A 26,832-nucleotide genomic window follows, 5' to 3' on the forward strand; every position below is an offset into this window, starting at 1 on the left:
ATGAACGTGTAAAAATAGTTTCAGAGAAACCCAAATGAGCCACATACATACATACACATTTACATACTAAGGCCATTTTTTTAAAGTTAGCAACAAGATGCAATGGTAGGGGTACATAGTGTATAGATAACATCAAAGAAAGTAGATCTGTTCAACTCATAATTTAGGGATCCATCTTCTTTATCAGGGAAAATGGTCTTCAAAGTGGAAACTTTAGAATATGGCTAAGAAAGAACTGAAGAATAAAGACAGAGGGAAGAAATGAGAAACAGTTGAATATTTACTTAAGATTTACTTATAGACCTCAGTCTTTGGATAAGTAAATGGGCAATTTGCTGAAGCATCTAGCATTAGCTACACAAAAGAAACTGAGATCTCAATTTCACCAAATACGTAACATGAAGTGAATTTTCTAGTAACTTTGAAGGCATACTGTGTTTGTTTGTGGTTTCTACTAGTTCCAAACAAGATGACAAAGAATGTGTACAGAAGCAGAGTCTGAACGTTTGGCAGTTTAGCTCAAGAAAAGACCTCAATAGTACCATATCTTGCCAGGTGATCTTCAGAATTTTCCTAAAACAATTCAAATGGAAGCAATTCAATTTCCTGGCATGGCACAGGTATACTGTCTACGTTTCACAGAAATACAACAATGTCAGCACAATGGATCTGTAGACCTTTAGCTTGGTAGGCAGTGTAATACCTCTTCTCTCCTACACTTTCCTTCGGAACCTGCCAAACACTGAGCTAGCTCTGGCAATATATATGTCAACCTCATCATCTATGTGTACATTCCTGGAAAGTATACTGTCATGGTAAGTAAACCTATCCTCAGCATTCAAAACTTCTCCATTTGCTGTTAACTGATGGCTCCATGTATATAATGTAACAGTGCTGGCTGGTGGAGAACCTGTGTTTTCTTGGCATTAATTGTGGGGAAATAACATGTATACATATAAGCATATATAAAAAATTAATGCAAGGAAGTTTTGAGAGGGTATGGCAGCAAACAGTAGGGGGGAACCAGAATGTCTCCTTGAAGAAAGTGGCACTTGATCTGAGTCATAAAGAAAATTAGAAATTCCAAGAAGTGGAGGAAAGGAAGTAATCAGCTATTAGAATGAAGGACAGCCAGTGCAAAAACAATGAGATGGGAGATGAAGCACTGTATGTGCAGATCAGCAAGTGAGCCATTTTGGCTAGACCTCAAAATGCAGAGAGGTAAATGTAAGATTGAAATGGGAGAAAGGAGCAAAGTTGTGAAATACTTTAATGTCACCAGAGGAGGTCATATTTGATCCTCAGGACAACAGGGAGCCACTTGAATTTATTGAATGGGGGATGATGATCAGACCTGAGCTTTGGGAAAATCATTGTGGCTAAAAGGAACAAGAGAAACTAAGGAAAGGTTAGACATGAAAAAACCAGAAGACAGTATGGCATATAGCAGGCAGTAAATAAATTTCCACTGACTTGCAAAATTAAATTGCTTGGATCATTCCTGACTCTGGAGAGTGTTTCAGTTTAGTAGTGGAAGCAGAAGGCATATTGAAACAAGTGGAGTAGTGAGATAATAAGAAAATAAGATGATAGTTAAAGTTTAAGGGACAGTATGTATGCAAATGTGTGCACACACATGTATGTTTGTGTTTTAATACTAGGAAATTCTTGATCACATTTTTAGGCAGTAGAGTAGCCAATGAATAAGAAGGTTGAAGGAGTGATAATTGATATTTTAGTAAAAGTTACAAGAATACTTAGCATTTTTCTTTAAGTTATTACTGATATTACTAAAATTCATGCAACTTGAAGGCATAATATAGAAATGATGAAAGATAGCACTATTATTCTATAATGCTTAGAATTTTAAAGTGTTTTATAGTCAAAAGTCATTTAGCAAGCACCTAAAACAAAAGAATATGGTTAAACAGAATTTAAAGCAAAGATGACATCCAAAATTAATAAATGAAACTAACAATCTAAGGCATAAATGCTTGATTCAAATTGTTAAAATCATTTCAACTACTAACCAATCCCTTAAAAACTCCTGAGCTATTGGATTAAAAGATTTAGATACCTGATTTCAGTGAATAAATCTTAGTTCTGTTCAAGCTGAAAAAGGATGAATAGCTACTTTGAAATGTTGGCCCCATATTATTTAAAAGCGAAATAATCATATAAGAAAATTATTAATATCAATTTTTAGAGCAAGATAATTTTTAAGAGGTTCCCGATTTACTAAGACAGATAGCAAGATAATTAAATGAGGAATGAGGACATTTCAAAATGTAATGACTACAATTTGGTTCCATCTTTTTTGGGGAAAGGGAAATAGACAAAATAGAAGCTCTTTTAGTTGTAATTATGTCTTTAGTTTTGTCACAGTTCCACAAAATACTCAAAACTTTCCCGAGGAACATTCTCAATCAGATACCTCACAAAATAGTAGAAATCTTACTCAAGAAAGTTGCTTTCGGGTAGGACAATATTAAGAGCAGAAATATCTGCAAAGAGAAAAATGCAAACTGCAAAGCAGAAATTCTCCATAAAAGACTATTTAAGAGACCAACGTTAATAATATATAATGCATTCAATTATAGTATATGAAAGTGAGATATACAAAGAAATTCACTTAGGGCTGACAGAAATAAAATGTACTAAGGTAGTATTTTTAATCCCTCAGATGCTAGCCATTGCAAACATAAAAGTAGGTGGACTAGAATTTAATAATTTCATGTTTCTGTTCATGTTATTTATATCATGTGTATATTGTGTTAAGCAACAATTAGCTTTATATAACTATCAAGTATTTTCATGTCTGAAAATATGCACAGATACATAATGTGATTTTTATAAGACTTGACAGAACCAGTGTCTATATTTCACATGCAGCACTTGCCAAATAAAAAAATGTTTAACATATCTGAGCAACTCCATGTGTCAGCACACAAACTGCTATAATATGAGCTGAGGTAAATGCCAAAATAAACTTAGTAACTATCTCTGTTTAAAACTCTAGAACGTTTATTTTCTTAGGGAAGCCACATGTATGGATGGAAATAATTAACAGGTAGATGGCTAAACAATTCAAATACTTGAGAACTCATCAAAAGTTAAACAGAAACTTACTTAGCAAAAAGTGAGATTAGGACAAGCTATTTATTATACCATCCTGAATCAAAATTTGTTCCACATTAAATGTTTCTCTGTCACCTGGGAAATGGTTCAACAATCCTAGAAAGTAATTAGGAAATGTACTAAGAACTCTTTGACCCAAAGATTCCTTTTAGGCACATACTCCAAGGAGGTAAATTACAAAAAAGTAAAGTACCTATCTATGTATACCAAAATGTTTATAGCAACATTTATTACAGTGGCAAAAAACCCAGAAAATAAGTAGATGTGCCCATACACTGGGAAAAGGCTAAACAAATGGCAGTATATAAATGTAATGAGATATTACTGTTGTCCAAGATACACTGAACATGATGAAGACAGAAAAGCATGGAAAAACTTACATGAAATGACGCTAAATGAAGAAAGAAGAGCCAAAAGATAATATATAAAATTACAACAATGCAAATGAAAAGAATAATAACAACAAAGCAATAGAAACCAAATATTAAAAAGCCATGACTACCAACCTTGGCCAAAGTAGAGATATCAGAAAGTACCTCTCCCTTATTTGCAGAAATGGGAAACTATTGGTGTGGAACGCTCTATATAATATCAAACTACTTCATCACGTTGATTAGTTTTGCTGGGCTATTTTGCTTTTTCCTTCAGTTTTATTCACTGCTATAAAGAAAGAATGGGATTTGGGAAGAGGAGAGGGGGAAAGCTATATTGGGAAATGTTGGTGATTTAAAACAATAATAGATAGACTTTTTAAAAAAAGTCTATCTATTATTGTTATTAATGATGGATTGGCTCGGTGTTAACCATCAACAGGTAAACCATGATCTGTACAAGAAACATTCTTCATTTCCTTGTTTTTTCCACTCGTTGAGATAGTTGGCTGAGTTCTTTTGATGGTGAATGTCATTTAAGAGGTTCCAGAATTTCTAGGGTTTGATGCAATCCAGCACAATGTCATCCATAAACAGGAGCAACTGGAGGACCTCGCCTTCTAGACAGAACGGGCTCAGTCCTGAACTTTCTTCATGCCAATGGCATGTACCTTTGGAAGGCATTTGGCTCCCTGTTTTGTGCCTGGTTTAAAATTAATAACTCAAGGGGCAGCTAGGTGGCACAGTGGATAGAGCACCGGCCCTGGAGTCAGGAGGACCTGAGTTCAAATCTGGCCTCAAAGTTACATATGTGGTTATATCTTTGGGAGAGGAAACCCTTAATCTAGCATTTCATCCTAGCAAACAAAAAAGATACAATATTCAATAACAATCCAACCCCCCCCCCAAAAAAAAGATAAAGATATATTGCTTGCTTTTTTAGTGGTTGAGAGAAGCTGACAGGAGGGATTTTGGAACTCAAAATTTAAACGGAGAAAAACACAAAAAATAAATAATAAATTTAATACATATTATGTATATACATGTGTATATTATATATATATATACATACATACAGTGTGTGTATATAAGGTTACAGTATACATATAGTATAGTATAAATATGTACTAGATATATGTGTATGTCTACTATAGTAATGTATTTATATATTTATTATAGTGTATGCTATCTATATACAACAGACATAGAGATTTTATTTATATATATTGTGTATATATATTTGTGTGTGCATAACCTTTGCAAACTGAGAAATCTAGAAGAGTATCAATTGGGTTCAGATCATAGATCAAATTCACAAGAAATAGGCTTTTAGTGTAATTTTAAAATTTATATGGTATCAATGCTTCTATTAATACTTTTCTATATAAGTAAAACAGTAGTGCTCTTAAGAGTGAAGATTTTTTAAGAAAGCGCTGCAAGACTTTTTAAAAATTTATACTCCAAGATACACTATTTTTCCCTATACAAATTTTTAGATATTTGATTTTCAATATATTAGTGTTTTCTTAAACTTCATGTTGTTTCTAAATAATCAACTAACTTACTGTGTTTGTTGGATCCTCCTGTAAAATTCGATCATATAGCTGTACAGCATCCTCATACCTATTTATTTAAAAAGAAAAACATTAATTTGGAAAAAAAAAAACTTGATTACAGAGAAATGATGCATCCTAGATGAAGTTAAAGTAGTAAAGTCTGAATACACTCTCATTTTGGTCATAAAATTGCTGCAAAATTAATGCCAGAAATGGTAAATTAAGCCCCTCCAATACAGTGTTATTAAGTTACAAAAAAAACCACTTTTTTAATGATTTGGTTTAGTTTAAAAACTGACCATAAGGTTAGAACCCCCCCCCCAAATCATAAAATATATGAAGCTTTAATACAAACATATAAATTTCTAATACCAATCAACAGATACCTAAAATCACTATGTGAAAAAAGCCCTATCAGGTGCAGGTAGGTGGCAAAGTGGAAAAAGCACTGGCCCTGAATTCAGGAGGACCTGAGTTCAAATCCAGCCTCAGACACTTGACACATACTTGCTGTGTGACCTTGGGCAAGTCACTTAACCCTCATTGTTCCGAGGGGGGGAGCTCTATCAAATTCATTCCAATGTCTATTTATTGAGGGATTCTTAATTACTAAGTTATATATCCTCATAGGTGTTGGTCAATATGGGTTAATTAAAATAAGTATTTCTTGAGCATCTATTATGTGCTAAGTGCTGTGAAAGGTACGAATTACAAGATATGGTCCCTGTCTGCAGAAATGTTTATTGATTTGAGGCAACAACATAAAAATTCAATTTGTTTTTAAAGGCAGTATATAATTATGACAAAATGATTTTAAAAAAGAGTAGTATACATAGTGCTCTAAGAGTCCAGAAAAAAACAAGGACTCATTCATGAGATTCTCTATAGGTAATAATGCTGTACAACAAATACCGTCGTTGGTCCTTGTTTATAGAACACTATTTCTGTAAAGAAAAAAATAATAAAGTCTTATAAATTGAGCTAACTGGCAGTAAAGTATTCTAAATTACAGAATAATTTTAAGAAAATCCCAGAAATAATGAACAAAACACTTATTTTCAAGAAAATCTCAATGAGTGGTAAATAATTAGAATTCTCTACATTTCTCTAAGAAAGGCTATGCTTATCTGTCGCATCAGGTGCTGATACAGCAGAACCGTTCAAGTTTAAGCCAGACTGGTCATTATAAGATTAAAAATCTTGGATTAAATTTAAATTTTCACCAGAAGAGCAGGTCTAAGAAACAATTTTCAAATGTGTGTGTAGGAACCAAGTAAATTCATCTTTGTCAATTAAGGAAGAATAGGGAGAAACTTTGGTTGTTGTCACCTTGCTCCTGAGCTGTAATGATTTTTTGTGGGATTATTTTTGTTTCTGGTTTGGAGTTATTGGTTGGGTTTTTTTTTGTTTATTTGTTTGCTTGTTTGTTTTTTTGGTGGGAGAGAAGGGGTGAGAGAGAATAAGAGAGGCTATTTCCCAGTGGATTCTCTATTTAACCAAGTTATAACCTCACTAAGCTATTTTTGTCTTATTGCTTCAAAACAGAGACTAGTCTTTCCAAAAAAAAAAGATTAATCCCAGCTGCAGCCTGCACTGGGCAACCTCATGAATGCAAACAGCTTCTTGTCATCCTCATACCCACTGCATGACTACAGGGGCACGTGCACATATGCATATACACACACACATTCAGCAGACAACTGTTTTAGAAACAGGTCAAAGGTTTGTGCCATTCTCACGTCCTAGTAGGAAATAAACCCTATAATGACTAGATAAATTTACAAAGTCTTCACATAGCAAGATCACTTATCTCTGTAAGGAAATTCTAACATGTTAATATATTTTCTGAACTGAAACGTTCTAAAAGATTCTACTACCTTTCCATGGCTTCAAATCTCATGCCAGTTAGTCGTTTGACTCTGTGACTTCCAGGAAACTGTCTTCTTAGCTCCTGAAGACAAAACTGGAAGAAAAAAAAGTGAATTGGGAAAAATGAAGCTGAAATGTGATAAATGTCCTTTACGTTCTAAGCCATATAAAAATGGAGTATTTTCAAAGGTCATTTTTTTTTCATGCAGCTTTATTAGTATCATCAGTGAACCATAATCACTATTTTGTTGTTGTTGTTGTTTGTTTTTGCAGGGCAATGAGGGTTAAATGACTTCCAGGGTCACACAGCTAGTGTCAAGTGTCTGAAGCTGGATTTGAACTCAAGTCCTCCTGAATCCAAGGCCAGTGCCTTATCCACTGTGCCACCTAGCTGCCCCCACTATTTTTTATTAATACAAGATTATACTATTTGTAGACTACAAACAGCATTTCATTTAGTACAGCAAAACACTGCCTTAGAGGAATTCCTCCAATGTGCCTCCTTTGATATTTCAAAATCATACAATATTTCTTTTTTCTTTTTTTCTTTTTTGGAGGGGCAATGAGGGTTAAGTGACTTGCCCAGGGTCACACAGCTAATAAGTGTCAAGTATCTAAAGCTGGATTTGAACTCAGGTCCTCTTGAATCCAGAGCCAGTGCTTTATCCACTGCGGCACCTGGCTGCCCCTATCATGCAATATTTATTGAAAGAAAGAACAAAACTTTGTTCTACAATACGATTTATTAATACCAAGCAAAACACAAAAGATTCAAACTCACCAATGGCATTTGCTACTGATAGATGTTTATAAAACAGTCGAAATCAAATCAAGGTGTCATGTAGATGGCAATATCCCTAAGATATTTCTGTTAGTGGATGACATTGTGTTAATGACACGAAATTCAGAATGCTACAGTGGTTGTGAGAGCATGCCTCCTTTCCAGGCTATAATTCATGACTGAATGAACCAAATCCATGAAGCTCATAATCAGGACACATATCTTTTTCTTTTTTGGCCAGGCAATGAGGGTTAAGTGACTTGCCCAGGGTCACACAGCTAGTAAGTGTCAAGTGTCTGAGGCTGGATTTGAACTCAGGTCCTCCTGAATCCAGGGCCGGTGCTTTATCCACTGTGCCACCTAGCTGCCCCCCAGTAAACGTATCTTGAACAGACACTGTACACATAAAATGGGCTGTACCCACAAGTGAAAAAGAAGAGAAGAGAAGAACAAGTTGACTCTGGGAAACTGCAGAGTTCTTTTAATGACCCAAAGCTTCTCCCTGAAACAAAAGCCTATTTTTCTTATCTTTAAAAAAAAAATTCTGGGGCAGCTAGGTGGCGCAGTGGATAGAGCACTGGCCCTGGAGTCAGGAGTACCCGAGTTCAAATTCGGCCTCAGACACTTAACACTTACTAGCTGTGTGACCCTGGGCAAGTCACTTAACCCCAACTGCCTCGCTAAAAAAAAAAAAAAAAAAAAAAAGCTAACATCTGTGATTACATTAGTGTGGAGAACTCCTGATGTGGAACCTCCCTTTATGAATGCAGATCAGCAACCAGCCTATAACTTAAGAGATATGGATGCATAGAGAATTTACAAACTTAGACTTGGAATATATACAGTAAAAATGGATGCAAGGGCATGTAGTAAGGACAGATATAATATAGTCATCTAATAGCAACATCATGAGCTCTATATCTTTAATTGAGATGAAACTGGCAAGAAAAGTCAAGGACAACAACCCCTAAAAATGTGTTCTATACATTATACTAAAGGAAAAGAGGATCAAAGGACAAAACTGCTACACATGGGGATATGACAATGACAATATTAATATGGAGAGAAGGCACAGCTACTCAAATGTTATTTCTGCTTCTATTTTCACTGCCAAAGAAAAAGATGACAAAGTCAAATATAATGAATTGACATCCAAGAGACCTATGGAAATAAAAAACACATAGCTGCCGTTGATGAGTAAAAGTCACATTAATCAGATGAACTACATTCTAAGGTACTGAAAGAATGGGGAAATGCTATTGCTGAGTCGAATGTCAGAGATGAGAGGTACCACAGAACTGGATGGCAAACACAGTCTCATTTTTGTTTTTAATTAAAGAAAAACTATAGACCAGTCAGCTTGAATTCAACACCTGGCATAATTATATAATGTGTTATTAAAAGAAATGGTGAGGAAAAAACTGAAAAAGGAAACAATGATGTCAAAGAACCAAAATGGCTTAATAAATAACAGGTCAAACAATAACCTCACTTTCTTTTCTGATAGAATTACTACTTGATAAATTAAGGAAATGTTACATGTGTAACTAATCTAGATTTTAGCTAGCAAAGCATTTGGTAAAGTTCACCAAGCTATTCTTGTGGACAAGATGGAGCAATGTGGTATACACAATAGTAAATAAATCTAAGTTGAAGGGTTCTTAATATTTTTTTAGTGGTCATGGACCCCTCTAGCAGTCTAAGGACTGCTTCTCAGAATGTTTTTGAATACATAAAACCAAAGAAACTAATTATATGAAAAGTAGTTACCTATCTATATATCAATATCTTTACTGATATAGATATAATTCAAAGAACTGCTGAAGGGCTATCAGAAAACAGGTACAGACCTTTCTGCATCTCTTGAATATGATCATTCACCCTCTCTTCTCCTTCATAACTCTCTTCTCTCTAGATTTTCATGACACTTTTCTCTCCTGGTTATCCTCTTACATTTTTTTTTCTCCTTTTCTAGATATTCATCCAGTTCATGTCCTCTAATTGTGAGGATTCCTCAAGACTCTGTCCTGGGCCCCTTTAATAATTTATATTATTTTGCTTGTCATCTCATCAGCTCTTATGGTTTCAATGACCGTTTTGCTACAGATGATTCCAAGATCTACTTGTCCAGCCTTACCCTCTGGTCTCCCATTTTCAAATACTAAACAGTTTTTATGACTAGTAGATGTCTCAAACTGGATATATTATAGACATCTTTTTTTTTTTTAATTACTCTGAACTTTAATGGCCTTAATGAATATTACTGCTAAAGCAGCCATGTAAATTAGCATTAACCCATATTCCTTTTTTCCATAAAATATTTTATCATTTCCCAGTTACGTATAGAGATAGTTTTCAACATTTGTTTTTATAAGATTTGTAGGGGCAGCTAGGCGGCGCAGTAGATAGAGTACCAGCCCTGGAGTCCGGAGAACCTGAGTTCAAATCCAGCCTCAGACACTTAACACTTACTAGCTGTGTGACTCTGGGCAAGTCACTTAACCCCAGTTGCCTCACATACGAAAAAAGATTTCTAGTTTTAAATTTTTTCTCCCTCCCTCCCCAAGACAGCAAGCAATCTGATATAGGTTATATATGTACAATTACATTAAGCATATTTCTACGTTAGTCATGCTGTGAAAGAAAAATCAGAGTAAAAAGGAAAAACCTCAAAAAAGAAAAACAAAAAAAGTAGAAATAGTATTATCCAATCTGCATCTAGACTCCATAGTTGTTGCTTTTCTAGGTTTGGAGAGCATTTTCCATCATGAGTCCTTTGGAACTATATTGGACTGTTGTATTGCTGACAAGAGTCAAGTCTATCACAGTTGATCAACACACAATGTTGTTGATACTATGTACAATGTTCTCCTGGTTCTACTCATCTCACTCTGTATCAGTTCATGTAAGTCCTTCCATGTTTTCTGAAATCTGCCTGCTCATTGTTTCTTACAGGACAATAGTATTCTATTACATTCATATACCACAACTTGTTCAGACATTCCCCAATTGATGGGCATCCTCTCAGTTTCCAATTCCTTGCCACCACAAAAAAGAGCAGCTATAAATATTTTTGTACATGTGGGTCCTTTTCCCTTTTTTATGATCTCTTTGGGAAAAGACCTAATAGTGGTATTGCTGGATCAAAGAGTATGCACAGATTTATAGCCCTTTGGGCATAGTTCCAAATTGCTCTCCAGAATGGTTGGATCAGTTCACAGCTCCACCAACAATGCATTAGTGTTCCAATTTTTCCACAGCTTCTCCAACATTTATTATTTTCCTTTTTTGTCATATTAACCAATCTGATAGGTGTCAGGTGGTACCTCAGAGTTGTTTTAATTTGCATTTCTCTAATCAATAGTAATTTAGAGCATTTTTTCATATGGCAATAGAGAGCTTTGATTTCTTCATCAGAAAACTGCCTGTTGGGGGGCAGCTAGGTGGCACAGTGGATAAAGCACTGGCCCTGGAGTCAGGAGGACTTGAGTTCAAATCCGGCCTCAGACACTTGACACTTACTAGCTGTGTGACCTGGGCAAGTCACTTAACCTTCATTGCCCCACCCGCCCCAAAAAAAGTACTTGGGGGGAAAAAACCCAACAACAAGAAAATTGCCTGTTCATATCCTTTGACCATTTCTCAATTGGGGAATGACTTGGATTCTTATAAATTTGATTTAGTTCCTGATATATTTTAGAAATGAGGCACTTGTCAGAAATACTGGCTATAAAAATTTTCTCAGCTTTCTGCCTTCTTCTAATTTTGGATGCATTGCTTCTGTTTGTACAAAAACTTTTTAATGTAATCAAAATCATCCATTTTGCATTTCATAATATTCTCTATATCTTGTTTGGTCATAAACTGTTCTTTCCATAAATCTGAGAGGTAAACCATTCCTTCCTCTCCTAACTTACCTATGGTATCACCTTTTATATCTAAATCATGTACCCAATTTTGACCTTATTTTAGTATAAGGTGTAAGATGTTAGTCTATGCCTAGTTTCTGCCACACTATCCTCCAGTTCTCCCAGCAGTTTTTGTCAAATACTGAGTTCCTATCCCAGAAGCTGAAGTCTTTGGGTTTATCAAACAGTACATTACTAATGTCATTTACTACTGTGTCTCCTGTGCTTAACCTATTCCATTGATATACCACTTTATTTCTTAGCCAGTACCAAATAGTTTTGATGACTGCTGCTTTATAGTAGAGCTTCAGATTTGGTACAGCTAGCTCACCTTCCTGTGCAATTTTTTTCATTAGTTCCCTTGATCTGTAGACATCTTAATGTCCAGAACTGAACTTATCATCTTTGCTATAAAAAAAACCCTCCCCTCTCCCTAACTTGTCTATTACTGTAAAGGGCACCACCACTATCCCAGTCACACATCCTAAACATCATCTTCTACTTTTCACTCTCATACCCTCCTATATCCAAACAATTGCCCAAGTCCTATCATTTCAACATCTCTTGTATACACCCACTTGTTTCCTTTGATATTGCTACCATAATGGTGTAGGTCCCCACTACCTTACTCTTAGACTACTGTAAGAACCATCTGGCTGGTCTTATTCCCTCAAATGTCTTCTAACTCTAGTCCATCCTCCAGCCAGCTGGAAAACTAATCTTCCTTAAGTGTCAGAACTGAACATATCACCACCTCTCCCCCATTCAAATAACTCTAGTGGCTCCCTATGACTTCCAGGAACAAATATAACATCCTGTTTCCCTTTTAAAGCACTTCAGAACCATTGTTTCTCTTCCTTTCCAGTCTTCTTACATCTTAAGCCCTTCCCCACACTCGGTGACCCAGTGACACTGGCTTCCTTACTGTTCTACTGTAATAAACATACCACTGAACAACATTTCTAGGGGCTGGGTTTTTTTTTTTTTTGCCTGGAGTACTCCCCTTCTTCTCAATTTCCTGGTTTCCCTGGTGTCCTTCAAGTTTCAGCTAAAGTTTCGCCTTCTGTGAAAAGACTTTCCAAGTCCTCCTTAATCTTAGTACCTTTCCTTGGTTAGCAAACTGGCTAGCAATTTAATCAGAATAAAAAAATGGTGGGTAGTGATGAAGAAATAAGGAAAGAAGTATGTCAATGAAACATTTTAAAAGTGCAAAGAAAGGAGCAAAAGAGAATTCATGCAAGCAGTTTAGTTACTATTGTTATATATTTAGTTTTCATATGCAGTCCTTTTTATCTTTTTTGTATACTGAAATGTTCAAGTTTATTCATGTTTGTAAAACTCAATATAAAAGAAAATTTTATAAAGAAAAAAATACTTTATAATAACTAGAAAAATCTAAAAGTGGAATGGCTGCCTTGAGGAACTTATGCATTCCCTATTTTTTGAGGTCTTTTAAATAGAGGCCTTTTTACTACTTGTAGGATATACTATAAATTGATTTTTCAGTTACATTTTAGGCCCTGAGGTCCATTCCAAATCCAAAATTCTGTGAGTCTATAACAGGAGAGATGCACTAAGTGTCATAAAGTAAATATTATAAGAGTCTGAGAGAAGCATCAGGAAGCATATAAAAGAAAAGCTAACTATAAGTAACTAATCCACTCCTACCACATCTCAGGTGACTAAATACAATTATCTACTTTAATATTCTGAGTGAAAAAGTTTTGTTGTAGGATTTACATGAACATCAATCATTCAATTAATTACTGATATAGTACTGTGAAGTTTTACCTCTTTGTGTATCTGACTATGAAAGTACATTATACAGTGTCTGCTGGGTGGCACAGAGCATAAAGCACTGACCCTGGATTCAGGAAGACCTGAGTTCAATTCCAGACTCAGAAACTTGAGACTTACTAGCTGTGTGACCCTAGGCAAGTAACTTAACTCTCACTGCTCTGTCCCCCACCCCCCAAAAAGTACATTTTACAACAAAACTCATGTCAATCATGTCATGGAATTCTGATCTGGGATGAAATCTGACTCTAACCTTGGCTCTGACTTTAACTAGTTGGAAGACCATGGGAAAGTCATTTAAGCTTAGAAATTTCCTCATATTTAAAAAGAAAGGGTTTTAGATTAGGTCTCCAATGTCTGACTCTAAGTATAGTGTCCCATTATTATACTATGTTCCAACTTATTTAGACCTGAATCATCAATATTAGTAAGGCTGCCCAATCTTGTACATACAGCAATTATAAAGGTTTAATATACAAAATGGACAACCAACAGAAATGCATAAAACCCAAATCCAGTTTTTCTCCATAGGTAAGTGGTCAAATGATATGAAACAGATAATTCTCAAAAAACTGCAAATCATTAACAAGCATATATATGAATGTTCTAAATAATGAATTAGTAAGAAAAATGTACACTAAAATAACCTTGAAGTTACACCTCACACCCTAAGATGACAAAATATGGGAATAGTTAATGTTGGAAGGGTTGCCAAAAAAAAAAAAGACATATTTTGGAAAAGAGACCATCATTTTGGAAAATAATACGGAATTATGCAAATAAAGTAACTAAAACATCCATACTCTTTGACCCAGAGATTTCACTACAAAGCATAAGCTACAAGGAAGCCACTAAATAAAATAAACACATAAATAAATAGCCCCATACCAAGAAAAACATATACAATAGAACTTTCTGTATTAGCAAAGAACTGGAAACAGGGCAGATGCCCATCAACTGGGAAATGGCTAAGGAAACTGTGGTACATGAAGGTAATGGAATATTACTGTGCTATAAGAAATGACAAATTTGATGAACATAGAGAAACATAGAAAGAATTATATGAACTAATGCAAAGTGATGTAAGCAAAGCCTAGAAGATAGGATGTACAATGATTGCAATGATATAAATGGCAAGGACCACCGCTAGAAACACAAATGAAAATGAATGTTGAAAAATTACAAATAAGCATAGCCCCAAAGAAGAGATAAGAAAATATGTCGGGGCAGCTAGGTGGCGCAGTGGATAGGGCACCGGCCCTGGATTTAGGAGGACCTGAGTTCAAATCTGGCCTCAGACACTTGACACTTACTACCTGTGTGACCCTGGGCAAGTCACTTAATCCCAATTGCCCCGCCCCCCCCAAATATCTCCTGGCCCTTACTTCTAGCATTTATAATTGCATATATTTAAGGCACTGGGCTAAGTGCTGGATATAGGTTGGAGGTGAATATATGTGAAACTGAATATAATGTTCTATTATTTTCAATGCATTGATTGAACACTAATTTTGCTAATTCTTCTTCCTCCTCTTAAGAAAAAAAGATATTTGTTACAAGGGATAACTTGTAACCCTAAGAGGGGTTAGAAGGAGGGATGCAGGAGAGGATTTGGTGATATAAAAACAAAAGATATCAAAATATTTTTTAATTAGGATGGGAAGATATTTGTGATAAAATTAGAACAAATTTATAATATACATGTGTGTATATATATATGTATGTGTGTGTGTGTGTATATCTATATCTATCTATCTATGTCTATTTCTTTATAAGATAACCATAAGAAAAATGGCTGAGATACTAATTTGAAAAAAGAAAAATTTTTAAAAAACAAAAACAAGCATTCATTTTCTTTTTTTTTCAAACATTCATTTTCAAAGAAGAGTTTGAAGATAATTTATTTGTACAAGGTACCATGCATTTTGAGTGCAAAACAGAAACAACAACAATAATAATAGCCTTTTTATAGCACTTTAAGATGAATTTTCAAAATGCTTTACATATGTTAATTCATTTGATCAGCACAACAACCTTGTGAGAGAGGTACTAGTATTATTCTCATTTTGCAGATGAGGCACAAAAAGATTAAGCAACTGGCTCAGGATCATAAATCTGGTCTGAGTCTGAGGCAGAATTCAAAATCAGGTCTTCCGGATTCCAAATATTGTGATACTATCTCTTCTGATCTTCCAACAGGATCTGAACAAAATAATCTATTTTTAAGCACACAAGTAACCAGAAATAAAAAGTGGTAAATTTATTATGACCTGGATCAATGTGTGTAGTAGAAACTCAAACACTATTAAGATCTAAGTATATAAGCATGGATGTTAAAAAACACACTGATAATATTTTTTGATGGTGATGGCACGGTTAATGTAAAATGTATCCATAAGACCAAAGAGTCAACTAGCCTTATTATGGAAAATTCTGAAGTGTCTGAGATTTTGTACAATTCAGGATGAGAAAAGTGGCCCAATGTATTTTATAAACTTTTTTAAAGCAAAAAGTTTTATTATTCATTCAAAAAGTTATTATTCATCACCAAATATGACCCTGAATGATTTGGAGATATTCCCCAAAATAAAATTCATCCGAAGGGCAAAAAAATGTGCCACCATTAAAAATGTTTAAAATAATGCAAGAGCTGACAGCATTTTGAACAAAGGTAGCATCATCTAAGTGAAGCTAAAAGCCATATAAATGTATAGTTTAAAACAATATGCCTTACTTAAGAATCACACCACAAACCTTTAAATTTTATTTAAAACAATTTAAGATTGATTTTTATACTCTTGGCATCTAAGATATCTGAGTAAAGATAAATGGCTTATGAACTCAAAGCAGTCTTTTTTAAAAAATTAGATTTCTTCCAAAGCATTTTAAAAATCTAAGTTACATCTTCCCATGCTAAGATGTAACTATATAGAATATGTAAGGCAAGTAGAATATAGCTTAAATACCTACCAAAGCTAAGTCATCCCGACCGTAGTCCAGAGCAGCAATCATCACCTGTTCATATATTATCCAAACTAGATAGACAAAAAGACAAACAAGTGGATAATCTTAAAATAAAAATGCCTAAAACATCTTAAAGCACCCTTTTTATTTTCCAACAGATCTCAACAACTACTTTACTGAGAAAATCAAAATCATTTATTACTAGCTCCCTAATCTTCCCTATTTCACTGCTCAAAACTCTTCTGTATTTTCATTTATTCTCTCCTCCTTTCTCCAATTCAATCCAATAAGGATTAAGTGCCAAGTGCTGGGGATACAAAGACAAAATGAAAAGCTGCCTCGGCCCTCAAGGAGCTTACATGCTACTTGGAGCATACAATATGTAAACGGATGAGCATAGATAAGTGCAAATTATTGCACTCAAAAATTTGAGGAAGGATAGAACACCAATAATTGGGGAGGGAGTCAGAAAAGGTGCCTGAGAAAGCAGTGACCTTGTCAACTCTTCTATTTGTGCCCTCTATTGCCTCCCATCCTCTATAGGAGCTTGGTTTATTAATCTTTCGCTTTCTCTAATGATCAATCTCTTCCCATCTACTGGCTCCTTAAACATATAAACATATAAATAAAAGATAATTAACAGAGGGAAGGCACTAGAGGGATTGGGAGAAATTTCCTATAAAAGGTAAGATTTTAAACTATACATGAACTAAACATATTTCAAATGTCCATTATAATAGCCTCTTAATTGTTCGCCCCTCTCCAATATAAATTCAGTACAGCTGACAGATTAACACTCCAGTGTTTGCTCCTTCCTTCTTCCCTATCATTCTGAGATAAATACAAAGTCCTCAACTTGACATTAAAAGCCCTTCACAATCCAGCTCCTACATACCTTTCATTTCATGAGATCTACATTCTAGTCAAACTGATTATTAGCTGCTCCCCAAATTTCAAATTCCATATTCTGACTCCATAGACGTGCACAAGCTATTCACCATGCTGACAATTCCCTTCCTTTCTCATCCAGAGGCCTTCATAATCACATGACTTACTTCAAAGTTGAGCTCATCAGCTGCACACAGATGTCCCTGATCCCTCAGGCTGTTCTTTCCCCACTTCTTATGACCTTGTATTTATTTATCTGTTGCACATGCTGTATCCCCTTTAAAAACTCTTTAAGGACAGAAACTTATTAGTCTTTGTAATTCCCAGATCCCTTTGCATATTTAGGTACTTGATATTTATTGAATGTAGAATCTCCAGGTTCTAGTTCTACCTTCTGAATTCACAAGAAATAAGTCTATATCCTTTGCCACACAATAACCCTTGAAGACTAATATCTTCTTCCTCTAAAGTTTTTTCCAAGTCAATTATTAAATCTTTTAACTGTCATCACGTCACAAAATGTTTCTTTCACATCCCCTGCCAAGGCTGCCCTCATGTGATAGTTTGTTAATGCCTTTAAATTATAATACCCAGAATAGGAAAAAATAGTTTAAATTTGTATAAAATGACCAACACTTTTATTCATTAGACAAGCACCTCCTCTGTAGAACTGTTGTAGATGCTATGGAGGAAAGGGCTGAGGGCACTGCTCTCTGGCTATTCCCCATGCCTGGCCTGCTTTCTCTCCTCAACTGTACCTTACTGACTTCGCTACCTTCTTTTAAGTCCCAAATAAAATCCCACCTTTTACAGGAAACTTCTCCCAATCCCTCTTAATTCTAGTGCCTTCCCTCTGTTAATTATCTCCTATTTATTCTATATATAGCTTGTTTTGCATATATCTTGTGCGCCTGTTGTTTCCCCTATTAGACTGTAAGTTCCTTGAGGGCCAAGACTGTCTTTTGCCTCTTTTTGTGTTCCAAGCATTTAAAATAGTTCCTGGCACATGGCAGGCACTGAATAAATGAATGGATACAAAGGGAAATAAGACAGGACCTGTTCTCAAGGAGGCCTAAGAGAGAGAATTACAAATAAGGGAAAAGGAAATATGAAATTTAATGAACAGAAATGAACAAGTGTCAAGTATTCAAAGGGAAATATTACATCTGTTCTGAGGGAGAAGCAAAGAAAGGGGAATGCCAGGGCAGACTTCATAAAAGAAATTACTTTGGGACTGGGACTTGAAGGGTATGTAGTATTTCAATGGCAGAAGAAGAAAGATACACAAAACAGGCTCAGAAACTAGCTAGCACACCAACTCTGTGAAAACCAAAGAAGGTGTATGTTATTCAATAGGCTATGAGGTGCCATTGAAGGGATACTGAGCAGAAATACTATGTTCAAAGCTATTCATTAAAAAGATTAAGCTTGTGTATAAGATGGAATTTAACAGGGAGTTTGGGTTAGGAAAAGGGGGAGACTTGAGACAGTTACTACTTCAGAGGGTTTATAAAACTTCCTGAGTAATAGCACAGGCAAGAAGTAATAAAGCCTGAATTACAGCAGTTATTGTGGAATTAAAAGAGGAGAAATTCAAAAACTATTACAGCAACAGAATCCATGGAATTCTGTAAAATGGCTAGATATAAGGGATAGAGAGAAGGTGAAGAGTCTAAGATCATGCATATTTTGAGACGTGTAAATGATAATAACACTATTAAAAAATAGCAGGCAAGGGGGCAGCTAGGTGGTGCAGTGGATAAAGCACTTGCCCCGGATTCAGGAGGACCTGAGTTCAAATCCGGCCTCAGACACTTGACACTTACTGGCTGTGTGACCCTGGGCAAGTCACTTAATCCCCATTGCCCCCCCCCCAATAAAAGGAGGCAAGATGAATTGGTTTGGCACCCAATTTTAGATTTATGGAATTTGAGGTATAGTAAAAAGTCCAGGTAGATATGAGATACAAATGGTCCTTTGTTTATGAAAATAGAAATAGAGAGAAACTGTAACATCATTTATTACGTGATATCTAAGACCATGGGATTGATGGAAATCACCACTGAGAAGACTATTAAGAGAAAAAGGGAGCAGATTCCACAACTTTGTACAATACATAATCAAAGATCCAGAGAAAAAGCAGCAAAGGGGGAAAAAAAGGAGAGAGAATGATCACAAAGGTAGGGGTACTGAAAGAGTTCAGTACTACAGAAACAAAGGGGGGAAAGGTTCACAGAGGAAAACTGGGTTAATTTCTTCACTTAAATAAATGGTGAAGAATGGTTGAGGATGATGAGGTCTTTTTTCTACCATCATTTCTAGAGTTCACAGTGGTAGAAAGGAAACAATTACTTTTTTTCAGCAAATGGAAGTTTTTCTTCAATAAATGGAAATAGAAAAGGTAGATGGGCTTGACTATGTTAAAAAACTGCACAACAAAAAGTATAAAAGAAAGATAACATCCAAAATACTATTTACAGCAAATGTAACAGATAAAAAGCCCTCTACTATCCAGTCACATGGGTGCTTCCCAGTTCACAATGGTTAAATGCTGTAAGGATATAAACAATTGTTAAAAGAGGAAACAAGCTAGAAAAATGTTCAACCTCACTAATAATACAAGAGAATCAAGTTAAAATCACTGCCAGTAGTATTGTGTCTTTGCTTTTCAATATTTTTGCCATTAAAAATAGCTCTTATAATATTGGCAAAAATATTGAAAAGCAAAGACACAATACTACTGACAGCATTGTGAGGGAAATTGTATATTTCTCCTTTACTGGTAAACTAAAAATGAATTAAATCTTTTTAAGAGAAAAATGTGGCAGTATATAACAAATGTTATGGAAAAAAAAATCATACTCTATGACTTAATTCCTGGGAATATACCCTGACAGTATTATAAAAAACAAAAAAAGCAATCTTTTCAAAGATTTTCATATAGCAGCATTATTATGTAACTGCAAAAACCAACTGAAAGAATTTTTAAAGTGCTCCAAAAGAGAACGGTGAAATAAATTGTGGCATAATAAGATAATGAAATACCAAAATGTAGTTATAAGTAATACAAAGAAGTCTAGAAAGAACTTTATGAAATAATGAAAAGGGGGAACAATTCAGAATCAAGAAAACAGCTTGCACACTACAGTGATATCAATCAACAAGTATTATTAAGTCCATTATATGTTTGAGATTTATTAAATATAATGGATCCACCAAAGAAAACAGGCATTTTTAACCTGGAGAAAACAAGATTCAGGAGGGATATGATGGCTTTCTTCAAGTATCTGAAGGGATGTCATATGAAAGGGGAATTAGACTTCCTCTGTTTGGCCCCAGAAAGTAAAAGTGAGAGAAAAGGTGAAAGTTGCAACTATGTGGATTTAAGACAATATCAGGAAAAAACAAAACAAAACCTACTTCCTAACAATTTGCATTGTCCAAAAAGAAAATGGGCTGCCTCAAGAGATGATGGCCTTCCACTCCTTGGAGATCTTCAAACAGAGGCTGGGTGAGCATTTCTCAGCTATGTTATAGTAAAGATTCCCTTTTGTATATGGAGTTGGAGTGGGCTATCAAGGTACCTTTCAACTTTAAAATTCTGTGATTGTATCAATCAGAAAAGAATTCAAAGTAAATTAGAATAGACCAAAAAATGGTGATGGGGCCTTAGAGGGAATAAAAACACAGTATACTTTCCACCTGGAGATTAATTTAAGTGAACCTTATAAGAAAGCTTAGTTGTATTGATGTTCAATGTTAAAAGCTAGTAAAACATTAAAAAAAAAAAGAACATTAGTTTTGTAGTCAGAAAAGTCTTAAATCTTACCTCTGACATTTATTAACTGTATCACCCTAGGAAGCCCCTTCACTTCCTTTTGCCTCAGCTTACCCACCTACAAAATGGGTAGAATATTTACATTGCCTCCCTCAAAGTGTTGCTGGCTCAAGACCATAATATTAAGTGTGGGAAAGTGACCAATCACTTATTAAGCAACTATTATTTGCCAGGCATTGTACTAAGAATTGGAGATTGATACAAGTTCATTCAGTCAAAACATCACATTTTACAGATAAGAAAATTGAGGCTCAGGTATTACATGATTTGCCCAATGTCATACTTTGTAAACCTTAAGTAGTATATAATGATAGGCTGGGTTTGTTTTTGTTTTTGTTTTTGTTTTTGTGGGGCAATGAGGGTTAAGTGACTTGCCCAGGGTCACACAGCTAGTAAGTGTCAAGGGTCTGAGGCTGAATTTGAACTCAGGTCCTCCTGAATCCAGGGCTGGTGATTTATCTATTGTGCCACCTAGCTGCAACTAGATCAGGCATTCTGAACCTTGCTTTTTCTTCTCCAGATCTGCATCTCCAGCTATCTATTAGACACTTCAAATTGGATGTCCCATAGATAAATCAAAATCAAAATGTCCAAAACCAAACTCATATCTTCCCCCTGCAACCATAACCCTCTTCTGAACTTCTCTCTTACTGTCTAAAGCCTCACCATCTTCCCATTTTGCAATCTGGAAGTCATCATTCACTTTTCTCTCACCTCCCATATCCGATCTGTTGCAACTCCCATCAATTTTACTTTGAAGATATCTCTCATAACATCATAATACTTTTCTTTGTTCCCTCCTCCAATATTGCCACCACCTTGGTGAAGGCTTTCATCATCTCACAACCAGGCTGTTGTAGCACCTGTGTCAAAACTCTTCATCCACTCAGCTGTCAAATTAATCTTCCCAAAGTACAGGACACTACAGTTTTGGATTTGCTTTTTGGGGGGTGGGGCAATGAGGGTTAAGTGACCTGCCCAGGGTCACACAGCTAGTAAGTGTCAAATGTCTAAGGCTGCATTTGAACTCAGGTCCTCCTGAATCCAGGGCTGGTGTTTTATCCACTGCGCCACCTAGCTGCCCCAATGGGTTGTTGTTAATAGCAGTACTACAGAGATGTAGTACATATGGAGGCATAGAGAAAAGCCAATAGAGGGAACTGAAAAGCAGTATGGCATAGTAGAAGACCAGAGTTCAAATGCTATCTCTGACTCTCATTAGCTCGTGTTAACAACTCTGGCAAATCATTTAAGTTCTCTGAGCTTTAGTCTCTTCCTCTATGAAGAAAAGAAGTTAGGCACATGGCATCAAATGATCCTTCCAGTTCTTATCTACAATCCAATAGACTAACAGAACCAGACTATGGAGGAAACAGGAGAAAATGGAATTCAAAGAACAAATTAGTCAAAGAGAAGAAGTAATATGGATACTTCTTCCTCTGACAAAAGAGAAAAGGAAAAACTGGCTGATAGGGAAAAATTTTTAGAGAAGAAATTTTAAGAAGTGTTAGTTTTGAAATCCATTATCATCCTGTACTGTCACTGCTTGTCTCTTGCTAAACCTCAGCTCTGGATTACTCCCACAATCTGTTTCTTCTATTCATATGCTGCTGAATGGAGCTGAATGATGTCACACAATTATGCTGACTAGATACACTATAAATTAATATCATCAAACTTCAACTGGGCTATCACTGAAGCAAAATGGTCCTTTTAATCATTCCTAAGTGATTCCCTACCTCACTCCCCACGAAAGCTTTTCCAAACCTTCTTATCTCACTTCAAACCTAACAAACATCTGCCTCCATGCTTTCTTTTTTTTTTTTTTTAATAATTTTTTTTTTTTTTTTTGCAGGCAAAGGGGGTAAAGTGACCTGCCCACGGTCACACAGCTAGTAAGTGTCAAGTGTCTGAGGCCGGATTTGAACTCAGGTACTCCTGAATCCAGGGCCGGTGCTTAACCACTGCGCCATCTAGCTGCCCCCCATGCTTTCTTTCAGCTGAGGACCTTCCCCCTTACTTTACTGAGAAACCTAAGGCTATTCAAATGATATCCCTTCTCTTCATTTCAAACTCCAACTACATCATCTCTCTCCTCCTTTCCACCTATTTCTTACAAAGAGAAAATAATCCTTCCTTGCTCTTTGGTTCTACATGATCTAACTGCTGCTTCTCAGACTCTTTCACAAGTTCATCACACAGAGCACACCCCCTCAGTGTGGGTGTTTCCTAAGGCTCAGTCTTAGGTCCCCCCTCAACTATCTCTATTTTCAATAACTTCATCTATTGCCATAATTTTAATTATCTCATCCTTATGTATATGATTTACATATCTTTATACAGTCCCAAGCTCTTTCCAGACCTTCAATTCCACATCACTGACTGCCTAATTAAAACTGGATGTCCAAGAAGTCTCAATATTTCCAAAACAGCAATCATCAATTCTTTTTCCAAAACCTTCCCTCTTCTAAACTTCACTGCTTCTGTCAGAGCAGAATTCTTCTAATCTCTTCAGTTTATAACCTTGGAGTTATCCTCCTTCCTTATTCTCTCTCACCCTACATAGCCAGTCAGGTACCAAATCTTCTTGTTTCTACTTCAACATCTCAAACTCAAACTCTTCTCTCTACTCTCACAACTACCATGAAAGGTTCAGGCCCTCCTCACTTCTTGAAGAGATTATCCTCCTAATTGGTCTCCCGGCCTCATCTCTCCCTCTTCAGGGATGTTCCTTAAATCAGATCTTATGGTAACATTTCTCTACTCAATCAATTTGAATGGCTTCCTAATCCCTCTAGGACAAAATACAAACTCCTTTGTTTAGTTTTTAAATCTCTTTATGACCTGGCTCCAACCTATATTCTCACTCTTCTTGTACATAATTCTCCTTCCCATATTCTTCGACCCGACCAAACTGACCTTCTCATTATTCCTCAAACACGATACTCCATCTCCTGTCTTTGTATCTTTGCACTAGCTGGATGGTACTCTCTCTTCACCTCCCCATCATAGACTCCCTCTCTATCTTCAAGTCCTAGCTCAAGCACCATCCACCACATGAAGCCTTTCTAGATCATATTAACTGCTAGTGCCTCCCCTCTCAAACTACTTTTTAAACAGTACTTCCTATTTACTCTGTATATGCTTATATATGGCCTTATTGCCTTCCCATTAGAATGTAATTTCCTGGTGAGAAGGGATTGTATCATCCATTATAATTGTAGTTCCAATGCTTACCATGGAGTTGGTACTGAATAAATATCTGAATTATAATAAAGACTTGATGAGGCCCTGAGAAAAGTAGAAAAGTTTTGGAGTAGTTGCTATGGAGACTGAGATAGGCCATCAACAAAGTAGAATAGAGAGACTATTACCTCCCATAATCTGGACATTTTGCTTTTATTTACATCTAATGCTACATTCACTCTTTTGGCTCATACTGAATTTGTGGCTAATAAAAATCTGTAAGACTTTTTCACATGCTACTATCCTAGCTTATTCTCAGCAATGGCATTTAAAAAATCTTAAATGCAGAACTCTGAATTTATTTCTTGTTGACTTTGGCCTATTCAAGACTATGAAGATCATAAGGATCAGGAGGATTAGCTATACCTCTAAGCCTTCAGGAAATGAGATAAGCAGGCCTCCTAAATCCTGGAGCAAAGCACTGATAAAAATGACAAAGAGGAGAGCACTAAGGACAGAACTCACTGCTCTCCCAGCACACTTACATCAATCCATTAATCTGACCATAGCTACAAAATCTGCCACAAATATATCTAAATTTACTAATATGGGTATCAAAGATATGTTGGTCAAATAGCTTGCTGAAATCAAGATATATTATTGGTGGGAAGGAATTCCAGTTGTGTAGTGAAAGCAAACACAAGACATCTGGAAGAGAATTTAAATGTTATCTAGTCCAACTCTAATTTTACAGATGGAAAAAAAAAAACCCAAAACCCTGAAGCCCAGGAAAATTAATTCATTTACTTAAGAACAAATGGCTAGAAAGTAGCAGCACTACTTTAATTTTAAATTCTGCTCCCTTAACTTCAAAATCAGGGCTTTTTTTTTTAATTACAGTCACTAGGTCAATATAATTTCTTTAATGCTGCAGTATGGTACACAGCAGAATATCACTACTAAAGTCCTCCTTCAATATCTCACCGTGGTTTCGAAAGTGACTCTAGGTTCCTCAGAGTCTAAGTCAATACTAACAAGTTTTTGCCAATTCTACCATGCTGGGAATGTTGTTAGTACTGGTCTGGTAATGTATTTACTATACCTGTTGCCCAAGGACCAGCAAAAATTTGGAAAGTTGTTAACCCAGGTTAACTGCAGGAGGATGAATTTTTGGTCCCAGTTAACTCTCAAATAGCACCTGCTAAATTAAAGCTAGGTTGCTCATCTGCATCAGCGGAGGATGTACCCCCACTAAAAAAAAAATAACTGATCTTTGACATAGGGTACAAATTGCCCACAACAAAATTCAGCAGCTAAAGGATCATATAAGGGAATTCACAACCTAGAGTCAACAATGGAAACAGATGGTATATGGACAGCAGGAGAAATCTGTAGAGTTCTCTGTACTTCTTGGGTGGGTCATTTTTTCTCAAAAAAGCCACCCATAATATTCATCTTCCAGCAATTGAGCTTATAGAAAAACATATAAATTGATATAACAACATAATTTAAAAAAAAAAAGCTTACCATCATCTCCAAGTTTAGAAGCATATTCATTAATTAACTCCTCTCCAACTTCTACTATCTGTTCACTATTTCGGTAGTTTTCTTCCCTCCATTTTCTCATTTTATCCCGCATTTCTGAAAAACAAAAATGTTGCCTTCTTTGGTCAATAATAAATTCAAAAATGTAAAAAACAATTTATAATTAAAGGATAAGAATTCAGAGAGGAAACAACATAGTGGATGGAGGGGAGACCTTGAGAGTCAATAAAGTCCTACTTCTAGTGGATACTAGGTGTGACCAGAGCCAAAGCACTCAATGTTTTCATGCCAAAAGCAACTAAACAGGTTAATGTTTTGGTCACACTCCCCTATTGGTGAAAAATCTTAGATCATGCACTTTAAATATATGGCTACATATCCAAATTATACACAAGTGTTTACAAGTATACAAGTGTATACATAAATTATGTACACTTATACCAGTATATGTATATATCATAAAATATACACAAAAATATGAACTTTAAAAGGATAAAATGAATATGAATTTTTAAAAACTTGTTAATAATACAGAAAGACAGTGTGCAGTTGATGGAGAGCTTGCCTTGAAACCAAAAGGCCTGAGTTCAAGTCCCATCTCTGATATATACTGACTTTGTGACCCTGAATGAATGAAGCACTTATTAAATACTAAGTATCAAACACCGGAAATACAACAAGAAAAGCTAACCCCCTCTTTCAAAGAGCTAATGGGGGATTCAATACATAGGGAAGTCAAATAGAAAAGTTCCAAGGTCAGGAAGGTGAAGTGGCAAAGGAGACGTTAATGCTCCTTCTTTAATGTCATTTCCAATGATAAAATATCAGTTTCTAACAGTGAATTATGGTGGTAAGAACTTTCCTTTCTGAGTAGCTGTGTCTACCACACCTTCAGGAGCAGCTACTAGATGGTATCTCCACAGGAGCTGCCTACTTCAAGTCTCTCCACATTCTAATTCATCCTCCATTAGGCCACCAAAGTAGCTTTCCT

At 35.7% G+C, this 26,832-nt stretch overlaps 1 protein-coding gene across 1 annotated transcript in view; it reads right to left on the bottom strand.

Annotated features, from left to right (window-relative positions):
• The window catches only part of EMC2 (ER membrane protein complex subunit 2), a 61,640-nt gene that overhangs the window by 24,288 nt on the left and 10,520 nt on the right, over positions 1 to 26,832 (bottom strand). The window contains exons 2-5 of the mRNA XM_043977903.1: positions 25,824 to 25,937; positions 16,391 to 16,455; positions 6,943 to 7,028; positions 5,075 to 5,132 (exon numbers count right to left, since the gene is read on the bottom strand). Coding sequence (XP_043833838.1) covers positions 5,075 to 5,132; positions 6,943 to 7,028; positions 16,391 to 16,455; positions 25,824 to 25,937 — 323 coding nt within the window. The remainder of the gene's footprint in view (positions 1 to 5,074; positions 5,133 to 6,942; positions 7,029 to 16,390; positions 16,456 to 25,823; positions 25,938 to 26,832) is intronic.

This window comes from Dromiciops gliroides, chromosome 1 (genome assembly GCF_019393635.1).
Source record: "Dromiciops gliroides isolate mDroGli1 chromosome 1, mDroGli1.pri, whole genome shotgun sequence".
Taxonomy (NCBI): domain Eukaryota; kingdom Metazoa; phylum Chordata; class Mammalia; order Microbiotheria; family Microbiotheriidae; genus Dromiciops; species Dromiciops gliroides.